At 42.1% G+C, this 27,079-nt stretch overlaps 1 protein-coding gene across 1 annotated transcript; it reads right to left on the minus strand.

Annotated features, from left to right (window-relative positions):
• UBE2D2 (ubiquitin conjugating enzyme E2 D2) lies at window positions 1–27,079 on the minus strand. Its single transcript, XM_063130162.1, has 7 exons — window positions 26,901–27,079; window positions 15,687–15,750; window positions 13,083–13,114; window positions 12,927–13,004; window positions 12,728–12,833; window positions 2,127–2,220; window positions 1–878 (listed from the first exon to the last, which is right to left on the minus strand). The coding sequence occupies exons 1-7, from the start codon at window positions 26,922–26,924 to the stop codon at window positions 833–835; spliced, it is 444 nt and encodes a 147-aa protein (XP_062986232.1). The 5' UTR covers window positions 26,925–27,079; the 3' UTR covers window positions 1–832.

The raw sequence follows: 27,079 nt of genomic DNA on the forward strand, positions 1-27,079 counted from the left end.
TTATACGTAATGACTGTAGTAATCAGTTTATTACACAGATTAATCATTCTTGAACGTACAAGCTCCAAAGGAGCAGCTGGGTCTTTAAATATACACAAGTCTGTCAAATGAATTTTTACCCTTACATCCAGAAAGACCTAAGCAGTTAAAAACTTAAGAAAATAAGAGCTATTAGCTATGTTAACTGAGAAAACACATACAAACCAAAATTCTGAAGGGAAGGGGTGGGGAGAAGACTTGAAAATAAATCATGGTCACTTGATGCACTAATAGCTCCAATTCATTTAAATGCTGACCAGTTAAACTTAGACCTTTAAAACACAGGATGTGGGCACAGTTTGATCTTGTTGGTCATACATTTACCTTAGTAGGTCCTTCAGAATAAAATACAGAAACAGCTTAAAGTTCTTCACATCAGTTTTTCATAACAGTTATGAGTTTAAAAGGATTCCACTTTTTTAAAAGTCTCCTTTTGAATCACTGAAAGTCCGCAGAAGCACATGAAACCTTTTACTTTTCCCCCACCTCCCACCCTTGGTTTTTGTGGCCAATATAAATCTCTTAGGAATGCTTTTATGCTCACAACTAGACTTTGACTGAAGAACTGGCTTTTCACACATATTTCTTTGCTAGGAGTCAATGTTGGTATGGAATACAGTATTTCGTTGTTCCAAGTATGTACAACACGCAGCACTGCTGTATCAGGTAAACATGTGCACAGGGGAAGATGAGGCGTGGGCTCATAGAAAGCAGTCAAATGGAAATCAAAAGGACTTTCTCTTTCAGAGTTCCCCTATCTTTATTTGTAGAGGTTATCCAATAATTTCTTTAATTACATGGCATACTTCTGAGTCCATTCTCGAGCTATTCTGTTGTACCTGTATATATAAAAAAAAGATGATTAATGAGGGATAAAATTCACTAAATAGTAGATGCACTTCTAAAGTCATGTAGTCATAAGTTATTTCTAGGACTGAATCAAGCAGTCTATACAGAAAATTAAATGACCACGTTAAGAGCACAATCCTATGCACGTTTAGGGGGGGAGGATTTTGTAATTCCCAGCATTCTCCAGCCAGCATGGAAATGTGTATTTGAATTCTCATATAAGCAGTAGAGAATGTTCATGGAAAACTTCAAAAAGCCCTACAGTTCATTTAATGGTGCCCAAGGGACCTTTTAAAAAGAAATTGAACACAAGCAATAGCCTTGCAATTCCTCCTAGAGTTTTAGTTTTCGCTTCCACTTCCTCTCACCACCTGAAAACTTATTTCATGTAGTAGTTGTTCAATTTCCTTTAATATTAGTAAGTATGGCAGGAAGAGTCAAGGAAACATTTTACACTGCAACCACCTGCTCCTTGAGTTTGCACTTCTAATGCAGCGCAAAATGTTCAGAGCTGATTCTGAGCCCTCAATTTTAACGCTGACTTGTCCCTTTATGATTCTCTTTGTGTCTAGTGATCTGGTGTTGAAAGATCCAGAATTTCAGTGTGCTCAAGCCTCACTTGGCCTATTCAGAGGATACTATATGCTGCTCATTTCAGTCTGTTAAAGGAAGTTACTGTTCAATGCTGTAGCAGAAATGTCTCAAGCTGGATGATTCATTTATAGCAACAAGTGACTAGAAAAGATGGAACCAACTGAACCTCAAGAATTTCTCACTACAATTAACAATGATATCCATCTATTATTATGCCTGCAGCTACTCATGAAGCCAAACTCAGGTATTCTTGTTCACCTACCACCACCCGAATCAGGTTCTCTTGTGGCAGAAGTTTAAGTTGTTCCTCCCTCTGCAGCCTAAAAGCAGAAACTGAAGTGCCTAAGAGAGGCAATTGCAAAATAGTAATGTAAAGGTACAGTTGAAATTAACCAGACTTTTAGTGGATTAACCAGTCCAGTTGAGAAATAAACCTTATTACTGACTAATATATATCAAATATTTTAAACCTGGTAATATATAAATGCAAGGCTGCCAACAGAAGCAGATGGTACTCTTTAACAAGAAATGACTGGTGCCAAGTGCACAGAGTTAGTCACAGTTTAAGGCATACATCTTCCTCTATAACATTTCCAGTTGCTTGTTCATTGCTAGGTTTTAAGATGTTTGGCTTCCATACTCACTTTTCTCTATCTGTTTTGTAGATCCGTGCAATCTCAGGCACTAAGGGATCATCTGGATTGGGATCACACAACAGAGAACAGATGGACAAAAGTACTAGAGGAAAGAAAACACACTACATTAGGATTTAAGTGCATTTAACCTCCTATAAGAAGCAAGTCAATCCTAATCTTCATTTAGCCTCCTCAACTTGGTTTTATAATTGAGTATTGAAGTATGGCCTGCGCTGGTTTAAGTCACCTGCCATTAAGAAGGTTACCTGTCTCTCTGTTATGCAAAGCAAGAAGGAAGTGTTTAATCCATCCCCTGCCACTTTCCTCTGCAACTGCTCCCTCATGCTGGTTTCTCCCCAAGTGACTGGAAAACTAGCCTGTGAGGAAGGCTGAGGGAAAACACAGCACCTCCCCACCTGACATCCTCATCTTATTCTTATTCTTATTATTTGCATTTCTATACGGCTGAGCAGAAGACCTCTAGGAGGTTTACAAAGATTAAAAAACACTTAAATACAGTATACAAAGTTTAAAAAACATTTACGTAAAACACACAAACCAACAGTATACATGGAGACAACATATACCTAACACAAATTTGAGCAGTCAATCATTAAGACAGACAGATCCAGGATCCATTAAAAAAAATCATTAAGAAATCACCATATGCTGCTTAATGCCTGAGAAAAAAGGGAGGTCTTAAGCTTGTGCCAAAAAGATAACAACGTTGGCGCCTGGTGGGTCTTGCCAGAGAGATCATTCCACAGTTGGGGAGGGGGCACCATTGAGAAGGCCCTCTCTCTTGTTGCCACCTCCTGAGAAGCCCTCAGAATAAGCACCTTGAGGACAACCTTAGGTGCTGAACATAGAGTAGGTTTCATGTCGGGAAAGATGCTCCATCAGGTATTGCAGTCCTGGGCCACTTTATAGGTTAAAACCAGCATGTTGAATAGAGTTTGGAAGCATAGAGGAAGCCAGTGCCAGTGGGCCAGAGCTAGCTGCCACATTGAGCATGAGCTGCAGCTTCCCAACTGACTTCAAAGGCAGCCCCAGGTAGAGTGCATTGCAGTAATCTAACTTGGATGTTACCAGAGCACAACTGAAGCCAGGTTATCCCTGCCCAGATAGGGGTGTTGGTAGAAGGCACTCTGTGCCACTGAGGCCACGTGAGCCTCAAGTGACAAAGATGGTTCCAGAAAAACCTCTGAGCTTTGAACCTGCTCCTACAACCCTATCCAAACAAGTTGAGCATCCTCCTACCATCCACTAACAGCATCTTAGTCTTGTTTTGATTGTGTTTCAGTTAATTAGCCTTCATCCATCTAACACATCCACAGCTTCACCTGATCAAAAGAAGCAGTAGAGCTGCGTGACCTCAGCATACTATTCACAGCACACTCCAGATTACCATACTAAATGTCTTCACATAGATGTTGAACAGCATGGGAGACAGAACTGACCCCTGCGGAACCCCATACTAGAGAAACCACAGGGGCAGAGCAATGTTCCCACAGCTCCACCTTCTGGAACCAACCCTCCAAGTAGGAGCAAAACCACTGCAATGCAGTAGCTTCCATCGCCCAACTTAAACAATTGGCCCAGGAAGATACCATGGTCAATGGTATCAAAGCCACTGAGAAAGCAAGGAAAATCAACAGGGTCAAGAGAGGATTTCTTTAGGAGTGGTCTCACCATCCTCTCATCACATATCCTTTCGGCCCTGATAATCCCCACTGTACACACTGGAGCCCGCCCCACCTCTGTTCTTTAAGCCAGTCCTGATGCCTAAGGACTTTGGATTATCAAGAACACAAAAGAATTGCCACTATGCTGGACTGGTTAAGACTGACACAAAATTGGGTGAGATAGCTAATACCCTGGAAGACAGAAACAAACTTCAAAGTGATCTTGATAGGCTGGAGCGCTGGGCTGAAAACAACAGAATGAAATTTAATAGGGATAAATGCCAAGTTCTACATTTAGGAAATAGAAACCAAATGCACAGTTACAAGATGAGGGATACATGGCTCAGCAATACTACAAACGAGAAGGATCTTGGAATTGTTGTAGATCGCAAGCTGAATATGAGCCAACAGTGCGATATGGCTGCAAGAAAGGCCAATGCTATTTTGGGCTGCATTAATAGAAGTATAGCTTCCAAATCATGTGAGGTACTGGTTCCTCTCTATTCGGCCCTGGTTGGCCTCATCTAGAGTATTGGGTCCAGTTCTAGGCTCCACAATTCAAGAAGGACGCAGACAAGCTGGAGCGTGTTCAGAGGAGGGCAACCAGGATGATCGGGGGTCTGGAAACAAAGCTCTATGAAGAGAGACTGAAAGAACTGGGCATGTTTAGCCTGGAGAAGAGAAGATTGAGGGGAGACATGATAGCACTCTTCAAATACTTCAAAGGTTGTCACACAGAGGAGGGCCAGGATCTCTTCTCGATCCTCCCAGAGTGCAGGACACGGAATAACAGGTTCAAGTTAAAGGAAGCCAGATTCCAGCTGGACATCAGGAAAAACTTCCTGACTGTTAGAGCAGTACGACAATGGAATCACAGTTACCTAGAGAGGTTGTGGGCTCTCTCACACTAGAGGCCTTCAAGAGGCAGCTGGACAAGCATCTGTGGGGGATGCTTTAGGGTGGATTCCTGCATTGAGCAGGGGGTTGGACTCGATGGTCTTGGAGGCCCCTTCCAACTCTGCTATTCTATGATTCTATGAGTAGTGCCAAACACAACAAAATGTTATTGCCTTTTTTTAAAAATTCAAACCAAAACTCCTTTACCCTATAATTACATACAGGTAACAAAAAACTAAAGGCATGATGACCATCACTTCTACATTAGATGTTCCATAGCCTGCCTATAAAATTATCAATCATGTATTCATAAATTTGTTTCATTTTCAAACTGCCCAATAACAGAAATATACAATTAAAATACAAGACATTAAAAACAAGATTACAGAACGAAGACAATGAAACAGACTGCTTAGGTCCTTCAAGTAGACTGTTACTTCGTCTACAAAACTGAAGTCTGCTTCAAATTTCTGGCACTATTTATGACTGGGAGAAGTCTTTTCACTTCTACGACAACTCACATATGGAATGGAATTTACTGTAAGGCCATAACTGCAATCAAGAAGTAGTACTTCAAGCTCTGGCTCATGAGAGCATATTTTACAACAGGGTAGGCAACCTAATGCCCTCCAGAAGTTTCAGACTACATCTCCCATAATCCCTGAGTACTTGCCCATGCTGGCAGGGTTTTATAGGTGTCATAGTTAAAATCACCTGGAGAGCATCAGATTGTCTATCTCTGCTTTACAGCATAATTCCCTAACCCAAGAATTTATCTGGCAATGAAACAAAAAATGCTTTAAAATGGCAACTTGCTTTAATAGTTTTAAGACTTGCCCACATTTTAAATGGTTCGAGAACAGATGTCTTGCTTACACAGACTGGTTATGTAAAATCACACATGTACCACTAGCTAAATTTGAATTATTAGCTGTATAGGATCTGATATGGCTGACAGAACCTGTACATAAACTCCCCCTTTATCCACAGGTCCCACACTTTTGCCACTGTTATGCAACATTCCTCTTATTCCTTCACCTTCTTCCCAATTCCTTTTAAGTAACATCTACCAAATAACTAGTTACTTAACACTTCTACCATGCGCTAAGCAATGTACACAACACGTTATATGCCTCTTACTCAAAGTGGTTACCCATGAACTTAGATTGACAAAACCGGGTCAAATCTATGTCAAGGATTGCTGATGTGAAGTGGGGAAATGCGGGATTAGGGGAACTGGAAAAAGAGGGCAACACCAGAAAAAGAAAGTGGGGGGGGGAGGTGTTTACAAAGTGCTTAAAGAAATAGTACAATATATTTAGAAAAGCATTCCTAGTTTCTGCAGCTGTGTCTAACTTATTTCAAGTATAAACAACTCTTCATCAACACAATAGTCACTGATTCTCTCCTCCATGAGGATTTTTTTGTCATTGGGGAGAACAGTGTGCAAAGTTAAAACATCGCCACCTCTTGCTTTTGCCTCTGCGCAAGCTCCGATGATGGCCCCAAAAGAGGGATGCGCTACCTTCTTCCCACATAGGCATGGGAGAAAGGCTTTAACCTTGCCCCCATCCTAGCGATTCTGAACAAGATCACTGGGGGGAGGGGGAAGCAGCTTCAGGGTTGGTGTTGGGGGAGGTTGATGGTTATCACCAGTGTCCACGAACGAGCGGCTGAGGTCATCTGCCAGAATATTGTCCTAGCCTGCGATATGAATGGCCGATAAAATCATGCCGTGGGCGATAGCCCAGTGCCAAATGTCCAATGTTAGGGAAATCAGGTCCATAGACCGTGTTCCACCTTGCTTGTTTATATGCCAAACAGCAGCCATGTTGTCTGTGTGGATCTGGATGACATGTCCTGACAAGGTCTGCTGAAAGGCATACAGTGCTTTTTGAATGGCCATCAGTTCTAGGACGTTTATATGCCTCTTCTTGTCGGAAGGGCTCCAACATTCCTGGATTGTGAGATCTCCGCAATGGGCTCCCCAGCCCAAAAGGGAGGCGTCTGTCATCAGATGATGCGATGGTAATGGAGGTCTGAAGTCCAGGCCCTGTATAATGTTGGGTAGATCTGTCCACCAAAGGAGAGAGTCCTTTACTTTGGCAGGGAGCGACAATTTCACTCGATGAGCGTCCATTGTATTGTCGTACTCCCGCAGAAGACACAATTGAAGAGGTCTCATGTTCAAGCGCGCCCAAGGAACGACGCTGACAGTCACTGCCATGAGACCTAGTAGTCTTTGCACCTGGAAGGCAGATATTATCTTGGAGTGAAAGAGTTTGAGTGCCAGTCTAATTAATGCTGTAGCTCTATCTTCCGGAAGGAAAGCCCTGGAGCGGGTTGAGTCCAGAATTGCTCCAAGGAATTTAATTTTTTGAGTTGGTTGAAAATTTGATTTCTCTTTGTTGATGCACAGGCCTAATTCGTTGAGGTTGATGGTGAGGTGGGTGTTACGGGTAGCTTCCTGCTCCGTACTAGCCACTATCAGCCAATCATCCAGATAGGGGTAAATCTCTACCCCTCGAGTCCTCAGAAAGGCGCAAACTGGTGCCATACACTTTGTGAAGACTCGGGGGGCCGTAGAAAGACCAAAAGGAAGCACATTAAATTGGAAGATGTCGTCCCCTATTATGAAGCGGAGGAATTGGCGATGGTCAGGGTAAACTGAGACATGAAAGTAAGCATCTTTAAGGTCAATGGAAGTAAACCAGTCCCCTTGGGAGAGGAAAGGTAGGATGCTTGCTAAGGAGTTCATCCAGAATTTTTTAGGGTTGATGAACTTGTTCAGGTCTCTAAGGTCCAAAATAGGTCTTAGCCCCCCATCCCGTTTAGGAACCGTAAAGCAGCGGGAGTAGAAAACGCACCTTAGGGTATGGGTTGGTAATCGCTCTATGGCACCCTTCTCCGAAAGAGACAATGTCTCTTGCACTAAAGTGTCTGTAGATGGAGAGAACCTTACGGTTCCTAAGGGAGGGAGGGTGGTAAACTCAATTTTGTAACCCCCGGAGATGATATTAAGGACCCACCTGTCGGTGGTAATGGTGGTCCAACTATTATAAAAGGGGGCAAGGATGTCGCCAAATTTAGGTGTGGAAATTAATTTTTTAGGACAGTCAAAGACGCCGTCTTCGACTCTGGTCGGGTTTGCCTCTGTTTTGCTTGAAGCGTCCCGGGAATTGTTGCCTCTTGTACTGACCTTGGGGTTGGTACAGAGGAGGTCCATCCTGAAATTGCTGTTGCTGTCTGGGCTGGAACTGCTGTTGAGTCCTAGGCCAGCGTCTTGGGCGGAATGCTCTTTGAATTTGTTGTTGTTGCTGCTGCCCAATTCCCATCCTTTTAGCCGTATTCTTGGCCTTTTGGATTTTCTCCATCGATTCGTCGGTGGAAGAATGGAATAGACCGTTTCCATCAAATGGCAGATCCTTGATATGGGAGCGTGCCTCCTGAGACAAACCTGCTGACCTTAGCCATGCATGTCTTCGTAGGGCTATGGACCCTACCATGGCTTTTGAGGCGCAGTCTGTCGCATGGCAAGCTGTGTTAAGCTGTTGCCTTGATAGTGCCATGGCCTCAGTGTAAAAGACAGTCACCAGTTCCCTTTGGTCATCTGGCAGATAACCAGACAGGGATGCCATCTTCTCCCATAAGAAGAGTTGATATTTAGCCATGGTGGCTTGGTAATTATGCACTCGTAATGACAGTGCAGTTGAAGAATAAATTCTTCGACCTATGCCATCGAGCCGACGACCTTCCTTACCTACCGACGCATTGTGCCTCTTATGAGTGTGTCCCTGAGACACCTCTACAATTATGGAGTTAGGCTTGGGATGGGTAAAAAGAAAAGGAGCAGACTTTTCCTGTGTTTTGTATGTATTATCTAGCCTCCTGGACGTTGGTGGCATAGAGGCGGGCAGCTTCCACGACTGTTGTGCTGTGCGAAATAGCACGGGCAAGTAGGGAATAGCTGCTGGAATAGCTGACTCACAGTATGCGTCGTCACAAACTGGGTTGTTCAATTTTTCAATGGGTTGAAACATTTCAATCCCCAATGATCTCGCCATCCTTTGCACTTGATCGGCAAAGTGCGATAGGTCTTCTGAAGGGGAGACCACATCCGAAGTCCCTACAATGTCATCAGGGGAGGGAATGGATGGTACCGGTGAAGCTTCTCGGGAGGAATCAGACTGGTAGTCCTCCTCTGATAAGACGTCCAAAACACGTGGCATCAGGTCCAGGCTCGGATGTGGTTGTGACGATTGAGTCGGTACCATAGTGATCGGTACCGTTGCTTGTGTCGGTCATGACGTGCGCCTCGGTACCGCTGGTTGAGGCGGTGGAGGCTTGTCTGTGACATCCTCCGGAGGCGGTGGACGGGAGACCGTCTCGGAAGGGGGTTGCCGGAAACGCAGGTACGGGTCGTAGTGGCATTCCGGATAGTAGTATTCTTGGTGCCCTCTATGTCTCCAATCCTCATAGTAACGTGGAGGAAATTGTGGAGGATACCAATCAACGTAATGGTCCCGACCCCTCGGTAGGGACCTTGATCTTTTGTTATACGCGACGTATTGTCGACTTGAATGAAGTGAAGCTGGTGAACCATCATGGCTGTAACCATACGGAGGTGTTTGTCGGTATCGAAAGCCTTCGGTATCGACGTATGGTTGCTGTCGGTACCGACGTCCGTCGGTACCGATGGGTTCTGCTCGGTACCGAAGGGAAACAGGTATCTGATCCGCCACGGTGTTATCCAACGAGGAACCTCTGATTTCACCTTCAGAAATTGATGCCCTCACACTGGGTTCTTCCGTCGGGACCGTAACAATATGGAGTGGCGACGGGACTGGTGAATTAGCAACCGGCGGTGGAGGGTTCAGTACCGGCGATGAGGATGGAGTCGTCCGTCTCGGTATTGAGAAAGGCGTCGGTAGCGAAAGCTTTGGTATTGGGCTTATAGCATGCGAGGAAGGTCTCTGTAATGCGAGACTCGTTATCGGGCTTTTATGCCCCGTCTTGCACCTCAGTATCGAAGTACTCGGTACCAGGCTCCTCGGTACCGACGAGATCGATTTCGATGGTTTTTTCTTTCCATCTTTGCCCTTCAATTTGCTCTTTTTCCTCTGAGGGTTTTCAGCCTCAGAGTGCTTTCTCGCTCTCTTAGAGATCTTCTTTGCCGCCTTTTTTGCAGACTGAGAGGAGGAGGGGGGAACCGCTAAGGCTTCACTCCTTGTCGGAGGATTTTGGGGCATAGACTCCATCTTGTATGGAGATGTAGAAACGCGAGCCGCTCTCGGTTTATCTACTGCCTCCAAAGCCTTTTCCCAGAGAATAGCCCGAAGGCGATCTACGCAGTTTTTACGTGCTTGCCTTGAGAACTTTAGGCAAAAAGCACAGGACTCCACGACATGAGTCTCCCCCAAGCAGAGCAGGCAGAAGGAATGCCCATCCGTTTGCGAAATCTTCTGTCCGCAGTTGGAACACTTCTTAAACAGGCCTTGGTGGGCCATAGGCACCAAGACAAGACAAGACAAATATATATATATATATATATATATATATATATATACACACTGTATTTTCTGGCGTATAAGACTACTTTTTAACCCAGGAAAATCTTCTCAAAAGTTGGGGGTCGTCTTATACGCCCAGTATAAGATGACTTTTTAACCCAGGAAAATCTTCTCAAAAGTTGGGGGTCGTCTTATACGCACAGTCGTCTTATATGCCGGAAAATACGGTATATATATAGGATAGGAAAGAATAGAAAACTGTAGAGGTAAGAAAAAGAAGGAAAAATAGATAGATTTTTCAGCTCTGGTATAATAAGAACACACTATACCACAGAGAAGTCTCCAAACGCTGTTAGCCCACAGAGGGGATTAGGCGGGAACCCCCGAGCATGCTCAGTGGATGGTGGGGGAGGGGTTCCCGCCTAAAAATGTTTCAGCTTGAGAAGTTTCCGACCTGGCCCTGCGCAGGCGCAGAGGCCCCCCCCCCATATGTTTAATGCACAGAGACCACGAAGAAGAACCTATTTTCCATAATTTCCCATAAATTCTTGTAAAAGTTTCTTTAAAAGTGATTTATGCCAGTGACTACCATAAAACCCCATAACTTCATCACTTAAGTTGTTTATCAATTTCAGTTCACAACGGCCACTGTATGCCAAACACCATTTGTCTAATTACCTGACTGGGCACGGCTTGTCCTGTCATCTAAACCCAGGCAGCACGGCTTGTTTGAGATGGAAACAACCCTCAAATAACCCAACAACAGGAGATGGATTGTTCCCTGTCAAACAAACTTGCCGCCCAGGTTTGGCCAACATGACAAGCTGTACCTGGGTGGTTAATTAAGCAAATGTCTCCCAGCACACAGTGAAGTTTAAAGAGCCACCATGGATTTTTTAAGCTGCAGTGAATGTGCAAACCGAGTGTCTATATTTAAGTGTAAAGGTTTCCTCATTGTTTGCATGCACACATGTGCATATGCACACACAATCATTTTCTAGACCTCAAATATGTGCTTCTGCTCTTCCCACCTCTTTCTTGTCCAAGCTCTTTTACACATATAGACCTTGTTCACACTAAGCAACAGTGATTAAGCATTTTGAGCTAAACATGGATTAGTGTGTCATGTAAACCATGACTTAGCATGTCATGCGAACCATTCTTAACCATGGTGGCTATATAACCATGGTTTAAATACTCTCACTAATGATTTGCTGCATAAGGGTTAGCAGCCTAACCATAGTTTAGCATGTCGTCTGAACAGGGTCTTTAAGTGAGTTGAATGTCACCAGTGATGTTCGGTAGAAAAATAATCGACTTCTGTATTTTTCCACAGGAAAAGAATGTTTCACAAAATGTTATAAACCAATCAAACTGTTTAGGCTTCAGAGTTCCGAAGCCTTCATATTTCTTTAAACAAAAATAATTATAAGTATCCCAAATAAAATAATTTCCGAATACAGCTTTGAATTTATTTGAATAGAACACTTAAAACCACCTAAAATGCAATTTATTTATTTCACCCAAAAGAATTTGGGTACAATTTATTTATTTCACCCAAAAGAAGTATTTCAGTTCAAATACATTTGGCTTTTGGAGAAACGTTTGAGATATTTAGACAGCACATTACAATTTAATACAGTCCACTTTTTTAGTTTTGTTTACTAAATACAAGTTTCCAATTCAGAATTGGAATTCAGAAAGCAGAATTTCCTAGAAAACCACCATCACTGGGTAGACTTAAGGCTTCTGCGATCTATTTTGTTTTTTACTAGAAACTCAAGATCCATCAATATACACTTAGGATCAAGGAATGTTGTTTTGAGTACTGGAAGAGCTCAGAGACCTTCCACATGATTACCCACAAGCTTTCTCTAACTCAGCAGTACAATGGGGGGAAGTTCATTTTGTTGTTGCTATTGATGAACAACTGGGAAGAAGAAATCCTTTCCAATCTCCTGCAAAACTCCCTTAGATCTACCAAAAGTCCCAGAACTACCTTCTTCCTACTCATAACTTAACTGATAAGTTTGCAGCTGCCTCTTTGACCCTTATTAACATTATATACCTAAATCTGTATATGCAGTTCAGATGCTTATTTAGAAACAAAAATCTTATATTTTAGGATAAAGATATTTTCTGATGCATGTATTTTTACTTTGTACCAACACACACACAAATTTAGGATTTCAGCCATGGCAAATACTTGAAAGCAGCAGACTAACCAGCCTGAAATTCAGTAACCTAGCTGGGCCAAGAATCTATCATATAGCCTTAAATCCTGAAGTATAACTGGGAATTGAACAATAAAGGCTTTTGCATATATAAGAAGTACACCATCACTAGAAATATACAATATGTTTTATTGTATTTCTGTCAGGGATGCTTTAGGGTGGATTCCTGCATTGAGCAGGGGGTTGGACTCGATGGCCTTGTAGGACCCTTCCAACTCTGCTATTCTATGATTTACATCAGAGAGGAGTTACTATTAATTTAAACTCAAAGTCAGTTTGCTTACCTTTTGAAATAGTTAATGCTGGAGACCACTGTGACCGTAGAATATCAAGACAAATACTGCCATTACTGTTAATATTTGGATGGTAAATTCTTGTTGTAAATGCAACCTGTTAAAAGAAGAAAGTTACCTCATGCACATGTATTTATTCCAATCAGTAGATGCCACATCAAAAGTATTGGGGTGCAAACAAGATACCCACCTTAGGTGGTTTGAAAGGGTAATCTGTTGGGAAGTGAATTGTCAAGAAGAACACTCCACCCTGATAGGGACTGTCATTCTGAAAAAAGAAAGCTATTAGAAGGAAGCTTAAAAATAAGTTTAAATGTATATTGTTTAAGACTGAAGGGCTACTTACTGGTCCCATTATTGTCGCTTGCCAATGGAACACTGGAAGGGAAAAGAAAATTAGATACTGACTAAGATATTTTAACACTGAACAAATTAACTTAGCTGCAGCTATCAGTCCATGTAGTGTTCCTTGAGTGCAGTGCAACAAATGTAGAATCCAGGCACCAATATTTCACTCTTAGCTCTAGTAGAAAGGATTTAGTATTCCAGTCAAAGGTCTGGTTTCATACTCAACTTTGTCAAATTATTTTAAAAGCATACTATTGGTGGCATGTATGTGGGCCACCACCTCAAAATACCACTGTAATGGTATTTACAGTGCGCCAATACCTCAAAATACCACTGTAATGACAAGCCTCATAGGAGGTTCAGGGCTCAATAAATGTAAGTGCATGTTCTACTGTTCCCCTTGTGTTGTACCCCACTGTTTCTGAAACATACAAATGTTCAGTATTTGGCATTTTAATACAGATGACTACTGTGGAAGTACAAGCACTGCCACTTTACTACAATACGCAAAGTATTTCTTCCAATAAATTAACGTTTGCTCAAAGTACTCAGTAAAAGCTTCATTTAACAGGCATTTGTTTTCATTTTTTGGTAGAGGTCTTATTGACCTATTAACGCAGGTAAACTTGTAATCAACTATGTGGGTTTTCCAGAAAATTTTCAGTTGGCATTCAAAACTGTTCTGATGCCCTATAGCAGTTGTGGGCAGATTTTATTTATGTATTATTACCTTTATATACTTTCTTTTTCTCTCTCGCAAGGAACCCAAGGAGGCTCAAATAGTCCTCCTCCTGTTCATATTATCTTCACAACCCTGTGATGTAGGTTAAGCTGAGAGTCAATGACTGGGCCCAAGTCACCCAATGAGCATCATGGCCAGGTAGGAACTAAAACCTGGATCTCCCAAGTCCCAGCCCAACACTCTCACCAGAACACCACACCAGCCATGCTGGCTAGAACTGATGGGAACCGTAGGCCAAAACAAGTTGCCCACCCATGCCCTAGAGAAATCTAATTTAGCAAGTTTTCTGTACTTGTACTTAGTAAATAACAAGACAAAAAAAGTGCCTATTCATTTTTTGTCCCAATATACCACAAGTATTTGACCTGAAATATTTGTGCGGTGGGGGTATTAAAGGACACTTAACGTGATTTAAAATTTATATTATGTAGAATTGCTTTTATTGAAATACTTATAAAATTGTGAAAACAATAGCATGTATTTCCCTTATATTGTTCTCCTTATAAAATACTGTAAACTGTTGACACAAAGAACTGTGCATGATGTGCTGACAACCACTCATCTCTTTCAGCAGAATAAAACTCTTTTCCACTACAGTAGTTGGGGCACCTTCAGTTTTGCTGTCACTATTTATTAGTCTCATTTCACTCTGAGACACATATGTGTTCTCTCACATACTTGCTAAGAGTAATCACCTGAAAAATATTAATTATAACTTTGAAATGGCTAAACTTGCCTAATATTGTATTTGCAATGTTTTATAAACTTATAAAACAGATGATTTGCTTTAGAAAAATAAAGCACTGCAAAAAATTCCGCCCCACATCACTGGTTGTAATTGCTTGAGATTAAAAGTAAGGATTCTGCCATGTTGCCCAGTAAACCCAGTCTTCTTTATTCTTTTCTTTTCTTTTTTAGAAACAGAGAGAGAAAGGCTGGGTGATCAGCAGCGGAGGCAACACAGCATCAGTTGTTTCCCCCATATCTGCGCATACATTTGCAGTAGGGATTGTAGGGTAGATGAAAAGATATTACACCCACACCACACGCTGGGATCAGACGACACAGCAACCTGCACCACGAGTAATTAGGGTATGCTGCGCTGCAGCAACTGTTTTTATTTTGACTACTACTGTATCTTAAAACTAAATATTATATAGCTTTGATTCTAAGTTTACTACATCTGTCTACTTAGAATGCCTTGCATTTTTAAAACATAGGATAGTATCGAATGTGACACAGCACTAATGTAAACCAATGGTAGAGCAACAGCATTGACGCTTATACTATCACATTTTGAAAGACTAATGCTCACCTCCCATAATGCAATGGACTGAGGACCTAATAACACTATCAACTTTTGAACAGGTGTTATATAGGCACAACTTGTGAGTGGATAAATACTTGGATATCTGGTCTGCTTTTCTTGAAACTTATGTATAACACTCTCCCCCTTTTTTCCTTGTTTTTTTTAAATGAATGGTACACATGATGAAAAATAATGATATTCCTATATATGTAATGTGGATTTTTTTTCTTTACACAATGTATTTTCTGTTCTGTTTTGTTGATATTCACAATAAAAATGGTAGGGCGATTGAACATCTTTAGCACTTACTAGTGCAAAGGGAAAAGTCAGTGAGTTTGCAATGATATCTGGCAACAAACTGCACTTTCCCCCTTTGCACCAGTTAAACACTAATGATGTTGGGCTACCGTTGGTTTACACTATCACAACGTCATTGGTTACTATCACTATTGGATACTACCCAGAACTGCAACTTTTATCTATTCAGGTCAATTCTTCTCTCTGGCCGAGAAAATGCTCATTTGAGACTTTTCCATATCACAGGTACTTACTGTCATCTCCAACAGGCCCTGCTGAACACTGTGCTGGAGGGTCACGTGCCAGATCGTTCAATTCCTAAAAACAAACACAGAGTGGATTCAAAATATGCTTACTATCTCCCCACAATTGTCATGCAAAGAACACTCTACTATAGCTTTCTTTTACTGTTAATTTTACTAACATGCAAATTACATATTTACAGAAGAATTATGAAAATGTTCTCTATAGTAATGCCTGTATTTATGCTCCTTAAAAAAGAAGCCAATAAAGCAATTCAGTTTTGGAGTATACTTACATTTAGCAACTCAAATGAAGCGTGTTAGCTTAACATCAAAGCATAGTCCCATAATTGGTTACACTATTTGCTTCCAGCATTTCGCATGTAAAACTGTCACAATCATGTATGCAGCAAACACCTTGTGCTGAATTGTATTCATTTTAATCAACAAAAGTAGTAAAAAAATGTAGCTTGATTCCCCATCTCAGTTAAATTGTAGTATTTTCCAAAAGGCTCATAAAGAATAAATGTAGAAATGTAGAATTTATACTTCCAACATTATGGGCAATCATTTCTATTACTTTTCTTGAAATACTTTGGTATTATTAATTTCCAACATTTCTCTCACTGTTTTCTCTGTGACCATCATTCTAAAAAAGTACATAGAGCAAATTTCATACCCATTTAATCAGATATGATTAACTATCACAATATAATTTAATTATTTATCTGAAAGTTTATGCCCCTCATTATTATTATTATTGTTATTATTATTATATATTTGAAGTTTGATTGTAGAAGCTGCTTTGAATTTATCTTTCCAACTCCTCTAAAGTGAGCATCATAATTTCCCCTACCTTCTGTAGGCTATACCATGAATACCAGAGGCCAACAAATTATGGCTGCACATGGTAGCCAACTGTAGTTTCTACTAATCAGCTGTGACTAAACTCTAAGCAATATAATTTATTTTTATTTTATTTAATACTCTGGGAAATTCTCTGGGAAGTTCACAAAAATCAACATAACATTCTGAAACTATATTATATGCATTTATCAACACAGATACTGGCTCAGTTCAGTCAACACATTAGTCAACGCAGTATGAAAACTCCACTCAGTGGTTGAGTTTTTAAGGGAACTCCCCACACAACATGTTCTAACTCCACCATAGTGTGACTGTGGACTACCGTGGAGTTGAGTAAAATCCATCACGATGTTTGATTGACAGTTCCTCCGCCATCCTCCTGATATTATCCTACCAGCCATTACTGCAAAAAACAAACAAAAAAACAATTCCAGCGGCTCTCCTAGAGCGGCACTCACTCCTTTTGCTGCTCTTGCCAGAGAACTCTGCAGCCAGTGGGAAAAGTCAACTCAATACACAAAAATCTCCACGGAGCCCACCACACAACGGTTGTGCAGGAACTCTCCTCTGCACAGTGTGGATATTCTATGTGGAGTGTGTGTGTTTTTTAAAAAACTCCACCATTGTGTAGAGTTTTCCCGCCAGACAACACACTTCTCAACGGTGGTGTAAAGACTCCACTGTGGAGTTCTAAAACCACCATTGAGAAACATGGTCTGAACTGAGCCACTGTCTGATGTAGTCACGTAACTCAAGCTTGATTTAGATTGTGCCCTTAAAAAAACAAAACCAATCTTCGCCTCTGTGCTCCTCTCACTCTGCATTTCAACAAGATGGGCTTTTCTGCCCATCTAGCTGAGGTGTCAGTGGGAGGAGGAAAGGAGGTTGTGGAGGCCAGGGGGTCCCTCATAAGCCAGCCTTTCTAGTAAAACAATAAGTATATCCCACAAGGCTGAAATGTGTCCATATCTGTTCTAGACCCAGCTTTAGGAAATAAAACCTACAATTGCATCAGGAGTTAGCAGCCAACTATCTAGAGATTTATGTGAGTGACCCTGCTGCAAAGATAGTTGAACTGAAATATGGGAGGGGGGGGAGTCACTAAAGCACACTTAGTACAATTTAAGTGTTGTAGTCAAAAATAATTCAAAGCTCTACTTGGAAGTTATTTTAATTGAGACTTAAAATATTTTAGAAGACATGACAACTCAATACCACACTTCTTTACAAAATTTATAGTTTAAGAAAAAATGAAGGTACTAAAATCTATCATATAAATTTTAGCATGCCTGATGGAAGAACTGTGTTTTCCAGGGCAGTCACCTAAGTAATTAAAATTCTGAAGACCCTGGTCTACCCATGGAATACTCTGCTAGTAGTGGTGTTCTGTCAGTGCTATTCTACTCGTAGAGTGGAGGGGAAACCAGATGTGCAAAGGGGAGGTCGGGGGCAGAGCCATTACATCCTCAACGCCTTCACTTTCCTGACACCCCGCCCCACAGAAACTGATGTGAATGGGGTTGTTTCTCTCCCACTCCAGTTAGAGGGAGAGAAAAAGAAAAAGCAGCCTCTCTAACTTCCACACTAACCACAGCAGAAAAGCAGGGTGATGGATTTGGGGGTTGCTCTGCCAGATCTCTCACCATTTCTGTAAATCCAGTTAAGATTACTCTGCCCATTGTCCCATTTTAATTTATATTAGCCAAGTTTGGATGTCACAATAGCCCATGACGGATTAATAAGCTACATGCAGTAGCTTATTTTTAGAATAGTCCACAATCCCCCGTCACACAAACAGGCTAATAAGATACTGTGAATTCATACCTGCACCAGTGTGCACTTTAGGCTGTGGGATGAAATGCACATTTTTGGAAGTTTTCTTTAGTTTTGCTTATTTTGCAAAAGTTTATTTGTGCCACCCAGGATTTGGTGCACCCAGAATTTTCCCTTCCCTGGGTGAAACTGTACAGGATTTTGAAGGTGGATTGGGTGCTTCCTAACTAGGGGAGGCTGCCTATGAAATGTGGTCCTGATTCTGAAAACCTCCAAAGGATTATAGAGCGGCAGTGGCTATATGATTCCATCTTGCTGCACGATTCTATAGGTGAACAAATTGACCCACAGTGCCAGACAGATGACACAATAGCACATGGTGGATTAAATTATCCCTTTTGCAGACCATTGTTTACCAGAGTAGGTTATTTCAGGCAAATAAGCCATCGTCCCAACCCAGTCATTGCGTCCATTCAATATGTCACCAGTTTTATGAAACAAGGCTTTACTAAAAATGGAAAACATTCCACAGAAAAATACGGCAGTGAAAAATTCTCAGCGGAATTTTTTCTACCCAATATTAGAAACTGAGCAAGTTTGCATGACACAAAGTTAATTAATAAGCCAGGGTGGCTTGCTAACCACCCTTACATGTGCGCCTGCTGCACATCCTTGCTGGGTGCAGGTTGTTGTGACTTCCAAACCCAGCAGGGGTGGCTGGCTGGGGTAGTTAGCAAACCACCCAGCAACCCCACAACAGACTGTGAGTTCTGACTGGTTTATTAGCTACCCATCCCACTAGGTTTAGACATCACAACAACACACACCCATTAAAGCCAATTAGGGAAATCAGCCAGCAACCCACCGTGGCTTATTAAGTACCCTGTTGTCATGCAAACCTGGACACTGGAATTTAGTGGGGCTGCAATGCGTTATACGTGGGGCTGCCTTTGAAAACGGTCCGGAAACTTCAACTGGTGCAAAACAGGGCAGCAAGGTTATTAACAGGGACTGGCCGGCGAGATCACATTACGCCAGTCCTTTTACAACTTCATTGGCTGCCAGTCCAGGTCCGGGCCCAATTCAAAGTGCTGGTATTGACATTTAAAGCCCTAAACGGTTTGGGGCCAGGTTATCTGAAGGAACGCCTCCTCCCATATGTACCTACCCGGACCTTAAGATCATCTACAGGGGGCCTTCTCCGTGAGCCCCTGCCAAAGGAAGTGAGGCAGGTGGCTACTAGGAGGAGGGCTTTCTCCGCTGTGGCACCCCGGTTGTGGAACGAGCTCCCCAGAGAGGTCCGCTTGGCGCCTACACTATACTGCTTTCGTCGCCAGCTGAAGACCTTTTTATTCACTCAGTATTTTAACACTTAATTTTAACTTAAATTTAAATTTTACTGTTTTAACTCTGTATTTTAATCCTATATCAACTTTGCTGTGTGGTTTTATCCTGGTTGCGCTTTTTATACTGTATTTCGTAATTGTGTTTTAAACTGTTGGGTGTTTTACTGTGGTTTTAATTTTTGTGAACCGCCCAGAGAGCTTCGGCTATTGGGCGGTATAAAAATGTAATAAATAAATAAATAAATAAATAATAGTGGATGAATAAGCCATGGGTTTCAAGACATTTGTAAAACTACCCCGCCAGCCATCCTTGCTGGTTTCAGACATCACAATAACCCATGTCCCATGAGGGTAATTATACTAATTAGGCAATTCATGAGGCAGGGAGGGAAAATAAGCCACCATGGTTTATTTCCCCTTTGTGATTATGCAAACCTGGCCATAGAAGCAGATGATAATTTCCAAGTGGTACCACTTGTGGAGCGTATAAAACCACTTTGGGTATGATCAGCTGTGTCTTCACCATGATAATGTGCACTGAACCTCATTTACAAATGCTATCTTGTAGCTGCAAGGCAGCCACAACTTAACCTGGTTATCTCCAGTAACTTTGGCTATATACCTTACCCAGAATTATCTCAAGGCCATTTAAATCTCAAACAAAAAAAAGCAAACACTGAAATAATTTATTTAAGTCATGGTTTCCAAATTGTAATTTAAATGTTTTTCTGAACAAGTATTCATACTATTTAGATGCTTTCAGAATTAAGCATTGATTTGCAACAAAGAGCATTTTTAGACTACCTAGAAGCATAATCCAACCTGTTTTAGTGCAATCCACACTGCACATGTAATTGTGAAATCTAAAGGTTTTTATTTCCATTTTGCTCTTTATATACATGTAAGGACACTGAGATAACTTAAACAGACATTAAATCTACATGAGATGGTAAGCATCTTACTATTTGCCTGCATGGTTTCAAGTTGGCTTGCTTTGAACAATCCGTAGTTAATACTAACCACAGTTTGCAGCTTGAATGAAACACTAACCACAGTTTGTCAGCTTGAATGAAAGACAAACAGTCATTATCAAAAGTGAACACTTGCAAACTCCTGCTCACAGTCACGTCAGATGCAGGAAGTGGAAGCCCAAGGCTTGCCTATGCTTATTTACATCACGCTACACTATGGGCTGGTTCACATGACATAACAGCCCATTGAGAGTTAATTTACCCTTAAGGAGCTGTGGCACATACCAGCCATTATGAATGCATAACCCCCAACCAGAAGTTGTGTTTTACAACCCTGGTCGGCAGGGGTTAAACAGGGGTTATTTGAGGGTTAAACACCATTTTTAGCAGTTGAAAGGTAGATAAAATTTTCTAAGAAATACATAGGGTTGGATCCAACCCTTCATGTAAGCAGAAATCTATTTGCATAACAGAACTCTCCTGTCCTCTCCTCACATTGGCAAAAAAACAAAAACTGTACCCCACAAATCAGTGCCCCAAACCTCTGTAGCAGATTTGGGGCATGCGCGGGAGGCTGTACAGTGAAAGGGGGGGGGGAATCCGTTCCGCCAGCAATTCCCTCCCACTGGCAGAATTACACCATCGGATATATCTCATGCAAGCCTTCATTAAAAGCAAGATTTTTATGATTATTCCAATCAGTCTGTGCACTTTTGCACAGGGAGTTCCATGCATGACAATCTTTTCACTAGGAAACCTCAGTTTAAAATCAGACCATCCTGAGTCCGCCCCCACCAGCCCTAATCCCTACGAGCCATATTGCTACTACCCTATCCAAGGGACGCAAAGGCTCTGGAGAAAAGAAACCCTTTGATTTGTCTGCCACACCCAGTAAGGCTAAAATGGGCAAACTGGAAGTATAAATGGAAATAACTCTTCTGAAATCTTCTTTCTTTCAGAATAGAATGTAAAATATCGTTTATAGCAGCCTTTAAAAATGATATTGCTATAGTTACTGTTGCAAATCACCAAGATTCAAAGGTAGTAATGTTAATGATGATAGCATTATTACTCCATATGACTGGAGTAATACACAGTCTTGTGATTTGATCTTGGAAAAGTTCCACACTTTACAACATATGAAAGTGTATCTTGAGGTATTTCGTGAAGGTGTTTGCCAAGCATATCACTCCTGCAATGTGATGGCAAAGCCTTTCTACTAAACAGTCTCTTGCTTTTGACTTGTCTCAGGTTCCTCCATCTTCCACATCAAGTGAAAAGCTGATGAATATTTCAAAATACACACATGCAATCAAGGAATGAATTAACATGTGAACCTTCCATTTTCTGAAGTTCATGAAGATGGAAGTAAAGTTCAAAATAAACAGCTATGGACCTTTCAGACACTAATTCTGCTTAGCAAAATACACATTTATGCCATTATTTCCAAGGATATTATTTACTGTAAGGGAGCAGAATACAAATCAAACAAACAATAGCTAATTTGTCTATCTTCTGTTATTATATGTTATCAGTTACTGTGTCTTCAGTACACTATACTTTGCTGTATACCAGGATGAATTATAATGCATTAGCAGTATCAAGTGTAACTGAAATTCAATTGCTACTCCCTTACCACATTATAGGGACTTTGAGCTTTTTATCTAAAAATATGAATTTCTTCTATTGCTACATCTAAACCCAGAGATCCAAAAGTTGTTTTTAATCCAGGATAATATCCTTTTGTGTACTACAATATTTATGGTTTCAAAATAGAAACCATAAATATTGTAGTTTTATTCCTCTTTTTCAAGAGTAATGCTATATGTTTGGGTATCTTACTGTGCAACAGCTTACAGCTCCATCTCTCACACAGGGTATATAGTTGTTTGAATAAAACTAAAGGCATAGAAATAAGGTATAATAAAACTTTCCCAAGTGTTCCCTAAGCCTCAGGAGGGGCTGCAGAAGAAAGGAGTGGAGTTGAGATTTTTCCTTTGTGAAAGCACTACTTTGGATATAACCCAATATATTTCATATTCTTAGACTAGGAAGAGAATATGGCAGATATTTAATCCCACCATGGAGGGGAGAGGGAAGAGATAAAGACCGAGTTTGCATATCATGGCAAATTCCTGGGCGGTTTATCCCAGGCATTGGGAGGGGAGGCGGAAGTGAGCAAATACACTGCCTTCTGCCCACTTGCCATATCCACTTCCAATTATCAACCCAGGAATACCCCATTGTGTGAACCCTGAAACTCATGGGTGGTTGCTGGATTAACTCTGGACTATTTAATTCCTAAACAACCAGAGTTTTGGGCTCAGATGTCATGAAACAGTTGTTCCTGCAAGCAGAAGCAGGCAGGAACCAGCATGCTAACTTGCACCTGCTAACGAACAACTTTAATTGTCCACAGGCTTAATTTACCCGCAGAGGCTGTCAAATTGTACTTAGTGCCCAGCTTGCTGCGTCCTGTGAACTCAAACCACAGTGGTTGCTTGAGGATTAGACAAGCCTCAAATAATCCTAAAATGAGCCATGGGTTATTTGAGGGTGGCTTAACCCTCAAACAACCCTGCCACCCAGTTTTGCATACCATGGCAAGTTGGGCGCCCAGCACATGACAGCCAAAACGGGCAAATTGAGCTGCAGTGGGCTGACATGACATGTGAACCAGTTCAGTATACTCCCTTTCTCTAGAAATAACCCCAAAACTCGCCACATCCCTTCTGCTTTAAAAAAAAGCCAGTAGCAAGGGAGCACGTATGCGTTGGAGAGACTCCTGCAATCTCCTGCCCTCTCTGAACAGCAGAGTACAAAAGAGTGCACGGGAGGGGATCTGTGTGCTGTGGGGTTTCCTTCTCACCAGAGTGTTAGGCCACTCCCTAGCCAATGGATTTGGAACACCTGCACTTACGCAAGCTCAGGCTAAGAATCTTTCGGAAATTGCTTCAGCATCTATTATGAGCAATCTTCATTATTTAAGCATTTTTCTCTCACAGCTTGAGGTGGCTTACAAATATATTTAAAACTTTTCCAAGGATTGTCTATTTAAACCCTTGCCTATTTAAACCCCTGTCCAAATAGTGGGGTCAAAAATTCAACCCCCAAAAGTACCGTTCATTGCAGAATTTAGACAGAAATAGACCTGCAACAGCCTTCATAGGACACTGTCACATGCATGGTAGTACACAATGGGTTGGATCCAGTCTTGCTGATAAAGCAGCCATGATTTAAGTCCCATTGATTTCAATGGGTCTACACTAAGTATAACTACATTCAACTCAATCCCAAATTTCAGCAATTTACAGCGCAATCCAAAGCATGCCTACAATGAGTTCATTGGGGCTTACTCCCAGATCAGCATATACAGGACTGCAGCCTTAGTTTTCTTTCCATTAACAAAAGAGCACCCAGGACATAAAATATTCTAAGAAGTCTACTGTCCCAGTCAATGTAAAATGTTGAGGAAAAATGTTTCAGCAGAAACAGATCCAGGGATGTAGACTTAAGTGACTACACGAAGTCTTCTTTCTGAAAAGCAAGAAGATCCTGAAACCAAAAAAGTACACTAGGAAATCTATTCTTGGGATATTTTCTGCACAGCTGGTGAGCTAAAGGTCTTTGCTGTCCAAGGACATGACAAAAGAGTTAAGAAGAAAGCTAACACTTACATAAGGTCTCTTCCTTGATTGATTAATAATTGACCATGATCAAATATTCCATGCAATCAACAGCCAATATTTGACTTGTTTATTAGGTTTGTGTTTCTTAAATGCAAACTACATATTGTTACATAACTAACAGCCATGTACAGTACTATAAAAGTCAGAAACATCAATGCTGCTGTTACATCACCCAGGACTACTAGTCCTAATAGCTATGTACAATCACCAATATTAGAGGCAGTATGCTTATGTACACCAGTTGCTGGGGAACATGTGTGGGAAGGTGCTATTGCACTCGTGCCCTGCTTATGGGTTCCTTGTCAACAATTGCTTGGTACTGTGTAAACAGAATGCTGGACTGGATGGACCCTTGGTCCAATCCAGCATGGCTCCTCTTAAGTTCTTATGACTCTTGCCTCCCGACCTTAAGTTCTTATGACTCTTGCATCCTGACCATAAGTACCAAGAATCTTCTATGAGAATCTCCACCATCTTTTACAACTGCTAGAACCAGATGGGGGTTCCCTGTTCTCCCTGCATGTATGCATGCACACACAATATTGAGTACCACCTGCCAAAATTTGTAATCAAGATCAATACTGTCAAGTTTCATGTATTCCTAACCTTCCCCAGCATTAAACAGATGATGCTGATGATAAATGCCACAACTACAGGGGTATATATCAGGTCTAATTAGGAATGAGATATAAGAGGCCACAACCCTAAAATCATCTGCATTTTTTCAGTAACCATTACTTCTGTCGGTCTTAGACCAAGGCCTTGGTAAGAAGAGAACATTTCTCTACACTGGTTATACACCAGGGATAGGCAAATCCAGTGCCCTCCAGATGTTTTGGACTACTACTCTCCATCCGTCCCAACTAGTATGGTCTATGGACAGGGAATATAGGAGATATAGTCCAGAACATCCAGAGGGGACATGGCTGCCAGCTCCCATTTTACACCTCCTCAAAAGTTATGCACTGATGCATAACACATTTGGCTTCCACATGCAAACCTTATTTTTGCCAGTTTTTACTCTGACAGGAAAAAAAAATAGAATACTAACCAATAATATTGAACTGGAGAAAAAGTAGCAAAAAACAAATCTGGCAAGCTATTCTTATAAGTGTTTATTTGGAAGTAAACCCTATTGAGTTCTATGGGACTAACTCACTCTTAGGATTACAGGCTGGATGTTCTTCTCCTATATTTATTTATTTATTACATTTTTATACTGCCCAATAGCCGAAGCTCTCTGGGCGGTTCACAAAAGTTAAAACCATAATAATTTGAGAACCAGAGGAATTCTGAAGATGCTATTAGCAAAGAATGCTGAGGCATCTCTCCCTCTCTCACACACACACGCACAAAGCAGTAATAAGGACAACAGAAAAAGGGGGAAACTGGTAAGAGAGACTTGAGGTCAGCTGATACAGGTGGCAGTGTGACCCCTCATTTATTCTCTACAGACATTTTCCTTTTGTCCATTTAAGTCAATGGAATGGCTCACTCCATGGATATGTATGGAGAAATGTGAAGGATCCAGTCAGAAATAACTGCCTTATTTGCAACCATGTCCCCTCTGGATGTTCTGGACTATATCTCCCATATTCCCTGTCTATAGACCATACTAGTTGGGACGGATGGAGAGTAGTAGTCCAAAACATCTGGAGGACACTGGATTTGCCTATCCCTGGTGTATAACCTGTGTAGAGAAATGTTCTCTTCCTACCAAGGCCTTGGTCTAAGACCAACAGAAGTAATGGTTACTGAAAACATGCAGATGATTTTAGGGTTGTGGCTTATCTCATTCCTAATTAGACCTGATATATACCCCCTGTAGTTGTGGCATCTACCATCGGCATCATCTGTTTAATGCTGTGGAAGATTAGGAATACATGAAACTTATTTGCCAGCTCCCATTTCACACCTCCCCAAAAGCTAAGCACTGATGCAAAACAAAGGGGGGCTCAATTTTAGACGTGCTTTTTATAACCAAGGTCTATCGGATGAGGCAAACGGGAGAAGAGAAACTACAGCCATTATCTCGCCTCCAGGAAAACCAAGAAAAGGGCAGTTGTACGAGGAAGAGAGGAGGAACTGCCCCCACACAAAGGATGCCCCTTTTCCCATCGAGAGAGGGGGAAAAGGGGCAAAAGGCGCATGAAACTGAGCGCGCCCTGTTCGGGGGGTGGGGTGGGGCGCGCCAGGAAACGCCTACCGGCCTGGGTTGAGGGCCCGGCTGGAGCCCGGGATTGGGTGGGAGAAGGCGCCGGCCGGTGCGCAAGGAGGCGGACGATGGCTCGGCGAGGGGAAACAGCAGCCCTCGGGCAGAGAGACGCCTCTCAGGCCTCGCCAGGGAGGCAGGAGTTCCTGGGGGAGGAGCCGCTTATGTAAGGCGGCGACGGCGAAGGGCCACTGCGGAGGAGGAGGCCGCCGCCGCCAACACCACCACCATCTTCATCACCATCACCACGACTCGGGCCTCCAGCCCGGCGGCGGCCTAAAAGGGTGGGCGAGAGGAAGCTGTGGCCGGCCCGGCCCTGGGCGCGGAGGGCCTTCCGGGTCGGGCTCCGCCTGCGGGGCTCTTCTTACCTTGTGGATTCTCTTCAGCGCCATCGCGGCGGCGGAGCCTGTGGAGGGCGGCGCGCGAGCAGGCAGGCAGGCAGGAAGGGGGGATTACTTTCCGGCCGCGGAGGAAGCGCGGAGGCTGCTCGGCGGAAGCGGGCGGAGGCGCCGGCCTTGCGGGAGGCCCGGCGTCCTCTTCCACCCTC

This window comes from Elgaria multicarinata, chromosome 7 (genome assembly GCF_023053635.1).
Source record: "Elgaria multicarinata webbii isolate HBS135686 ecotype San Diego chromosome 7, rElgMul1.1.pri, whole genome shotgun sequence".
Classification (NCBI taxonomy): domain Eukaryota; kingdom Metazoa; phylum Chordata; class Lepidosauria; order Squamata; family Anguidae; genus Elgaria; species Elgaria multicarinata.

What these genes read in the sequence shown, in the direction of transcription:
- UBE2D2 (XM_063130162.1), bottom strand. Translation starts at nt 26,924, where the DNA reads ATGGCGCTGAAGAGAATCCACAAG. An exon ending in AAGCGACAATAATGGGACCA is followed by an intron (nt 13,005 to 13,082) that starts GTAAGTAGCCCT and finishes TTCTTTTTTCAG; the next exon opens with AATGACAGTCCCTATCAGGG. An exon ending in ACCCTTTCAAACCACCTAAG is followed by an intron (nt 12,834 to 12,926) that starts GTGGGTATCTTG and finishes TTCTTTTAACAG; the next exon opens with GTTGCATTTACAACAAGAAT.